Here is an 8,857-nt window from a genome sequence, read left to right as displayed (position 1 = left end):
GCATTCACTGGGTGCCTTAGGAGCTTTGAAATTACAGATACTCCCTTCACCCCCTGCCCTGGTGACCAGAACAAACTGGAAAGCAATGGGGGGTGGGGGGAGGTGGATAATAATCACTGAACTTTATATTATTCATACTTCCAAGACACTGGAGAAAACTCATGAGCATAGTGTGTTATCACTGCTATTATTGCAGCCTTCTAAATTTTCATTATTAGTGATATACCTAGAAATCCCAGAATTATTTTGCAACCAGAAATAACAAGAACTAGAGAAGAGCACCTCCTATCTTGACTCCACTGTGCACTCTAAAACAAGTTCTCTGAACAAGGAGCAATTTAAGCAGCTTCCTTATGACACTTATCATTCGATCTTTTCATATGTAACTGTTTCTGCACTGCGGTCTCGCTTTAATTAAAATGTGCCTGATATCATCTATTCATTTCCATTACAAGGCAGTGATATCTGAGCAGCTCACTAAGCGAACCACATGTTTATTTCATCTAAGACTGTTAACAGCCCAGACAACAATTGTCCCACTTGACAAAGAGAAACTTTCCAAGTGGCTTGTTTGGATCCTGATAAACTAATCAACCAACCAGCCTTTGTTACCTAAGAAGAGGATGGATGTGTGATGTGGAAAAGGCGATTCCTGGGCAAAACCAAAGGGGTGCCCCCAGAAAACTAGAGTTTGTACCCACTCAAGCTACCAGAAATTTTAAGTGTACAAATTGGGAGATAATTTCCCCTCCACCCCATCTCTCTGATTCTTCTGATAATTTTTGTAGAAGAAATACGTGATCTCCAGTGTTCAAGTAGTGCCAAGTGGCACTGAAAACCCAGGCTCCCTAGGCAACAGCCACAACCAAAGGGCCAGATCCTTCCATGCTTCCCTGCCTTTGCACAAGCTGTTCCCTCTGCCTAGAATGCTTTCCCACTTTGTCCACCTGGAAAACTTCCTACAAAGTCTTCCATCCATGCACAACTCCCAAATGTCACCTCCTAAGTAAAGCCTTCCCTGACCACCACCCCGCCCCGGAATTAATTCACACAGTCCCTCCTCTGTATTTCCTTCATACAAACGTATACTCCTACCTCTCCTCCCCCATCAGTCTATAAAATAAAAATGTTTTCCAGTTTCTATCTGGATTCTCAGCTAAGCAGGAAGTGCCTAGAAGTCAAGGACCAAGTCATTTTCTTGCATATGTAATCCTGGCACCCAGCGAGATCAGCTGTTTGTTGATTGAATAAATACATGAATGCATCTTCCCCTACAACCGATTTTTACAAGATATAATGGAGATTCGGGGTGGAAAGGGGGAAACGACCGTGTTCTTAAAGATCTCCACCACAAGCAATGAGCCCTGGAAACACGTTCCATTTCTGGATAAAGTCACTTTGGGCAACTTTTCAAAGGAGTAATGAGAAAAAAAGGATTTAGGCATATTCGGTGGTGACAAGCACTTGAGGATACGAACTGACCGACTGGCTGCCTCCTCCCCACCTAGTTTCTCCCTGTCTTCTGTTCCCCTGTGAGGTGCCCAACAGCACCACATTCTCCACGCTCAGGGCTGGTAGTCCACTCTGCACTAGAATCGCCAGACCTGATCTTCCCTGGGGCGCATTCCTTCCAGCGTGTTCTCGGTCTTAAAATACTAACCCATCCCAATCAACTTGAACTCAAGAAGCAAGTATTCTAGGCTAGACTGAGCCTTGGCGTCTCCGCAGCCTGGGAAGCTCAGATGGAGATGAGGAACGGAATGGAGGTTTCTTTTGTCCCTGGAGAAATCCATACACGATGCTCTTCGGTTAAGCAGAGGAAACCCGCTGCCGGCTCAGTCCTGGGGGCATGGAAAGGGCCAGCTGCAAGCTCCTGGTCGCCCAACTCTTGGACCCTCATGCGGGCTAACTGCCAAAGAGGGGCGCCTGGGCGCAAGCAGAGGGAACTTCTGAGCCAACCAAGGACCGGCGCCCCTCCTCAGCCCTCTCCAGATAAACTTGCTCCCTGGTCTGAGGAGGAGGCTATGCCTCTAGAGAAGGGAAATGAGCACGGTAAGGGGAGCCGCTAAAGGCGGAGGGAATGACCACACATAGATTCTGGGGTGCAAAGTCGGCAGCGCGTGCCGAGGATGGCTTGCGTAGGATTGAAAACCTCCAACATTGCCGGCAGTGGCAATCGCCGAGCCCTATTTTTGCCAATTTCCTACCCCGCCCCACCCCATCTCACCCCAGTCTCCCTGCATCTACTACTAGCCCCTTGAAGAAGGCAGCTGCAAGCCGGTGTCCGAACCGCAGGGGACTGGGGGCGGGAGGGGGGGACAGGGGAGCCGGTGGAAGCAGAAGGAAGGAGATGCGCTTAGAGTCCTCACAACTGCGTCCCCGGAGGCAGAACGAAGCGGCGACTTCAGACAATTATGCGTTATCCTTGCTCCCCCTCCCACCCCGAAACCTGCGATTATAGCAAGGGAAAATTGATTTGGAGTTTAAGAAAATCTCCCCAGATTGTCTCCACTGCTCCAATCCTCCCAACCACCACAATAATTGTTCTCCCAGCCCTTGGGGGCGGGGAGCGGGGGGGCGGAGAATACTCCTGGAGTTCTCCTGGGGAGAGTCAGGAAGGGACAACAAGAGATCGCGGGATCCCGGGTTTCTCCCGCAGCCCTCTCCCCGCGCCACGCCGCGCCGCGCCCTCTGGGGCCCGAGCCGCGCCCGCCGGCCGGAAGCGCTCCCTCTGCGCCGCGACGCCCGCGGCTACCCCTTCCCGGCCCGGCGGGGGTCAGGGAGGGCGGCTTCACCGCACCTTTCAAGTTCGGAGATATGGGGCTCGCAGGCCCGCCCTGCTGCGGGTTTCGACTCCCTGGGACCTGGAAGCTGGTTACTAGCAGCATGAGGGTGCGCCCGCTCGGCCGCGCCCCTCACTCCTGCGTCCCTGAGGCCGCGTTCCCCGGGAAGGGGCGCTCATGGGGACATCTAGCCCGTGAGTCCCGCTTCTCACCCTTTCACACCGTGCAGGGCAGAGAGATCCAAAGGAGCAATGCACGGTACTGCCCTTCCCCAGACCAGGGCAGAGCTCGGCTCCAGGTCTCCCCGCGCCGGTGAGGGCTCTAAGCAAAGCAACGGGGCTCCCCCCTTTCCCCGACCCCTCCAACCTCCCAGCTGTGCTTACCTGTCCTGGCGGTGCACACACAGAACCACACAACTAAAATCACATCCATCGGCATCGCTCCCGAGGGTCCCCGCCAAGCAGGGTGCACCGAAGCCAGGTGGAAACCAATAAGCCTGGATCTCGAGGCGCGCCGGGCTCAGAGCCGCCAAACTTGCTAGCGGGCGGCGGGGGAGGTGGCTCGGCTGCGCCGGGTGCTGCGCTCGGGGATCGCGCCCGGGAAAGCAGCCCCGGCCGCCCCGCCCCCAGCCCGCCCCCCACCGCGAGCGGCGGCAGCGCCCGACTTGGGCCGCGGCCCCCGCTGCGGCTGCGCTCGACTTGGAGCTGGGGCCAGATCGCGGGGCTCGGCCACTCCTGCAGGTTGCTCGGCGCTGGGGACCGATTCAGTTCGCCTCCTTCGCCCGCGGAGCTGCGAGGACCGAGGCTGCAGGTGCGGCAGCCGCTACCACCTGGAGCACCGAAGTCGGAGTCCCCGGACCCGCGGCGGAAAGGAAGGAGCTGGAGGCGCAAGGCGCCCCCACGGCTTCACGCGCTCCGGCCCTGCCGAGCGGCCGGAGCCACTGTTGCCGTCTCTGCCTCGGCGCCGCGGTGGAGGCTGCCGAAGTTGCCACAGTTCATCCCGGCGGAGTCGAAAAGCCGCCGAGCCCTCGCGGGTGGGTTTTTCCTCTGGGGAACCGAGACCCAGGCGGCGCCACCGAGCGCGCACGGCCTCTCCTCGGAAAACAATTACTCGGGATTCGCTCCGGCAACTGGGTGGGGAGGGGTGGAGAGGGACCTGAGGGGCATGATGGCTGAGTCCCCGCTCGCCACCTCTACCTTCTCTCTCCTCTCTCCTGCTGAACCCCTACGACCGGGCACACTCTTTTCAGGTGCAAGAAGAGAGGTTCTCGCCGGAGCGAGCTACAGTTGGGGTTTGGGTAGTCTACTCGCAAACCTCATTCTGCAGGGCAAATGCTGCCACTTAGGGGTAATAACTAAACATCTTTTTTTTTTTCTGTTTTTGGGTGACTTTCTTGATGGTTTTGTCAAAAGCACGCTGTTCTTTCATAGTCACTTTCCAGGCTCCCCAGCAGTCCCTCGCGGACCTCCGCCCCCAGCCCCCACCCTCCGCAACTCCCAGCACCGTTCTCTAGAGAGAGAAGCTGGGCTTTGTTTCCGGCTAGTGGGCAAGAAGAGGAGGGGTCCTCCACCCTCTGTGTGACCCTTTCCAGACTGATCTTGCCTGTGAACATCTCCCAGGTTTGAGACCTCTGTCCCACTTCCTATGTGTCCCACTAACATCCAGGAATGTTATTTATAACTGGAATGTAGAGTCACGGAATCAGAAATGACAGAACCTCTGATTTATACCAAAAGAGCCCCACCTAATTTAAAGCCCCCCAGCTTACTCACTCTGTCCACTCTCTCCAAGCCCCCCCCCTCAACCACCGCCACCACCCCTTTGATACTCACAACAGGGACCCCAGAGGAGATAAAGGGAACTTGTCAAAACAGCTCTCCCTCACTTCCTGGAAACCAATTCCCATGTTTCAGCATCCTCTTCGCCAATAAGGACCTGCCCTTCTCACTTCTTGCGCTCTGTCTCATTCCCATATTCTTAACCCTTATGCAGCTTTGACCCCCCAGGATCCCCAAGGAAGGTCACCAAATGAGCAGTACAGCTTATTAAGAGAGAAGGTTTTACCTACAAGCTCTTCTGGTCTCTGCCCTATTTTTCTGGATATTTCTGTATGCGAGCCACTGTCCCACTTGGGCCTTTGCATTGTTGTCCTTTGGCAGATGAAAAAGGAAATGAACAAACAGGCAAATTCCAGCTCAAGAAGAGAACTGTGCAATCCAGAAGTTGAACTGAAATATTAAGAAGTAAACTGATGGAAGGCTCAACTGATTGTTCAACTCAGGCCCAGAGGGCATCTGTCTGCCTTGACTCCGTATTTTCTTTCCAGCTGGAGTATGTTGCATTTAAAACATTAAATTCACACACCTTACAGAAAATAGGACTTCCCAAGTCTAGTTGGGCCTTGTGGACAAGGACACCGTACACCATGTTGTGTTATGAGACCCATATCCCCTCTCCTCTGCAGTCTTTAAGCACCCCTCAGCAGCAGCAGCAGCAGCCTTGAGTGGCTTTGGACTATTGTTTCCAAGGCTGTTTTATTGACCTTAGAAATCCCAGAATCCTTAAAAGTCACAGTGACCCCAGCAAGGGGAAAAGGTGGTCCGGGTGAGATCTTTAGAGCTCTCTGTCTTTAAAGTCTCTGTGTAATTAGCTGGTCCTCTGGGATGGGGCTTTTAGCTTGTTCCATTAAAAAATAAAGCAAGACATATGTTCCGTCATAGCTTTGCAGCATAACATCCATTAACGGTAACAAGAGTTAATCTCAACAAGGTCATAAATCTTTCCTAGATATCTAAGTATTTCAATCTCCTCCTATAACTGCACTCCTTGAGTGGGGATTTTGAGTGTATGGGCCTGTTAGGCTAAGGTAACCTTCATAGAATAGGCCCAGAAAATTTCTGCGGTGATAATGGACACATGGCTGTGTACATGCTTCATGGTGGGACATGGCAGTGAGACCGTGTACAGTGGAGGCAACAACAAGACTTGGCTTACCCAACACCATACCCAAGTCCACCCTGCCCTTCAGGACGGCCTACCTCCATGGGTTCTCCAGGAGTCAGTAGCTTCCTTTGATCATCCCTCTGCCTTTTCTTCCTGACCTCTGAATGTTGGAGCACCCCAGGGTTCAGTTCTAAGACTGTTCTCTTCCAGAAATTCATGCTCATCTCACCTCTTGGATTTCAATCGTATCTATTGCATAGATGACTCTCAAATGTGTATCCCCAGCCCCAGCCTCCCTTTTGAACTGCAGACTTACATGCCCAACTATCTGTTGAGCATCTTTAATGTACTATGGCCACACCATCAAAATGGAAACTATTTGTGCTTTAAAGAATATCATCAAAAAAGTAAAAAGAACCCAGAGAATAGGAAACAATTTTTGTAAGACACATCTGATTGGGACTTCTATCTACTAAAAAATCTATTATAACTAAATAATACAAGACAATAAAAATAATTATAAATAAATAATACAAGATAATTTAAAAATGGGCCAAGGATCTGAATAGGCATTTCTGCAAAGAAGATCTACAATGCGGCACTATTGAGAGGTAGGCTCCTTAAGAGATGATTGGTTCCTGAGGGCTCTGCCCTCAGGCATGCATTACTCCCTTTGTGGATTAATAGGATAACAGATGAATGGATTATCATGGGGGTGGAACTGGTGGCTTTATAAGAAGAGGAAGAGAGACCTGAGTGAGCACGTTAGCATGCTCAGCCCACTCGCCACATGATACTCTGCACCAACTTGGGATTCTTCAGAGAGTCTCCACCAGCAAAAAGGCTCTTACCAGATTCAGCCCCTTGACCTGGGACTCCCCAACCTCCATAACTGTAATAAATAAATTTCTTTTCTTTATAAATTACTCAGTTTCAAGTATTCCGTTATAAGCAACAGAAAGAGACTAAGACAAGCTGCAAGCCAAAGAGTGAATGGGGCTGCCAGAAGCTGGGAGAGGCAAGGAGGGATCCTCCCGTAAAAGCTTCAGAGGGAGCACGGCCCTGCCAACCCTTGAATTCAGAATTCCAATCTCCAGAATGGTGAGAGACTAAATTTCTGTTGTTTTAATCCTTCCAGTTTGCAATGCTTTGTTATGGCAGCTGTAGGAAACTAACGCAAGTGCCAATTTGCTGGCAGAGCTTAGAAAAGTGCAAAAACACCCAGTTTCCTAACAGCCCCACTACTCTCTGCGACTGTGCAAGCCTGACTGGGTGGATATTTTCATTTCCTGAAATGCGTGTACATTTATAAGGAGAGGTTGAATGAATGTATTGATGCATGAACCTCTGTTTCTATATGAATATATAAACTTTGTATGGAAACTGTGTTGTCTATTCTAATTACCACAATCAATTTCAATGGCATGCAAATTAGAGGGACCCACATTTTGCTAAATGAACTATCATCCTTCTGTATTATAGCTTTGAACACTTTTTAGAACAAAGCTGGGTATAGATCTATAGGAAAATAGGTAGAAAAATCTATAGACATATAGATAAATGAAACCATTCTAATCCATAACATCAATAATCTTGGATGAGTTTCGAGTTTCTGATGACAAGAACAAAGGTGTGCAAGTATCTAGGTTTTATTAAGTGTTAACATAAGCACATGTTGTCCATCCCGATAGACAAGAAAAAAATCAGGCACATTATCCTCAGGGAGACCTAGCCTCACCCTAGCCCAGCCAGAATAGTGTTGGCTATGTTATTAAGTATAACTATGTGTGGGTTACTACTCTAAGTGCTTTCTAAGAATTAACTCATTTATTCTTCAAAACAACTCAACTAGGTGGGTGGGATTGTTATACCTATTTTACAGATATGGAAACTGAACTCAGCCAAGTAAGTGACTGAGTAAAGCTTCAAAACCAGACTGACTGCAGAGTCTGTGCACTAAATTATTAAGCTACACTGCTTCTACTGGGATGAAGCCTGCAGAGTCAGTCTCTTTGTTGAGGTCTTGTGGGAGAACAACACATAGCAGCCTAATTCCCTGCCTGAGTTCTAAACCCATTGAGAAACAAGACAAGAGAGTCAGTAGTAGGCAAAAGCATCACCTTTATTAATGTAAGACAATGCTGGAAGAGCATAGCTTTATGTGAAAGCCAAAATAAACTGGCCACCTGCCCTCCCTCCAGACTGGAACTACATCTGGGACAGATTGGGGCACAGCCACCTGCCCAACTGACCTGGATGAAGAAAGATAGTGAGAGAGACCTCACTGAGAAACGAGGAGCAATGGCTGGCACCTCTTCCACAAGGGACTGGGAGACCAGGGAGTAGGATAAACAGCCAAGAGTGTTTAAGAAAAATCCCTCACCATGGAAACCAAAAGTGTAGGGAAGAGACAATCCCCTTGACCAACTTCAGACTTTCCTCCATAAAGACTCCTTCTATCATCCGGGGATCTTGGGCTGCCCACAAAGCATTCACCCAGGTCTTCTTTTCCAGGCCTTAAAATGATCCTGTATTCACATTAGAAGTCCTCCATGCTCAGGGCTGTTACTGTAGCTCTGCAGGAAAATTAGGAGGAAGACATCCTTTTCAACTTACACTGAGTTAGGAAAAATAGAGCATTCCTCATTAAAGTATAGCTTCTATGAACAGACCTGTCAACCCAAGAATATTTGCCTGTTGGAGGAATTACAAGCCATAGGATGATGCAGCGGAGAGAGACCTCTTTGAGCAGAGAGAATCTGCTCCAGTTATTTTAGGCAGAAACCTATCACACTAATTTATGAGACTCACTGGCCTGGCTCATTTACGTGAAATAGAAATAGTTGTTTCCAGTGCTTTTAGACTACTTTCCAGAGTCACAGTCCAAAAATAATTCTCCTTGCCCAGCGACATTAAATTCTCTCACATTTTCCAGTGGTGCCCCAAATCTCCTTCTAGTCATCCCAGTTCATTTTACTTCCTTTGTTAGCAAGGATTCTATCTGGCTTCATATAACAGGAAAACTCCCAAATGATAGTAACTTAAATAACTGAGGTAATTACTATTCTTGTAGGTAAAAGAATTCTAAGTTAGACAGTCCAAGGTTAATTTAGTAGTTCTGTGAAGTCCTC

At 49.3% G+C, this 8,857-nt stretch overlaps 1 protein-coding gene across 3 annotated transcripts in view; it reads right to left on the bottom strand.

Annotated features, from left to right (window-relative positions):
• The window catches only part of NELL1 (NEL-like 1 (chicken)), an 837,620-nt gene extending 834,225 nt beyond the window's left edge, over positions 1–3,395 (bottom strand). For all 3 annotated transcript variants that reach the window (XM_012643488.1, XM_012643489.1, XM_012643490.1), the window contains exon 1: positions 3,167–3,395. In XM_012643488.1, the coding sequence (XP_012498942.1) occupies positions 3,167–3,221 (55 nt within the window). In that variant the 5' untranslated portion in view covers positions 3,222–3,395. The remainder of the gene's footprint in view (positions 1–3,166) is intronic.
• Between the last annotated feature and the right edge of the window lie 5,462 nt (positions 3,396–8,857).

The sequence above is a fragment of the Propithecus coquereli genome, unplaced genomic scaffold (genome assembly GCF_000956105.1).
Source record: "Propithecus coquereli isolate 6110/MARCELLA unplaced genomic scaffold, Pcoq_1.0 Scaffold198, whole genome shotgun sequence".
NCBI lineage: Eukaryota > Metazoa > Chordata > Mammalia > Primates > Indriidae > Propithecus > Propithecus coquereli.
This window is presented reverse-complemented; position numbering and strand designations above follow the sequence as displayed.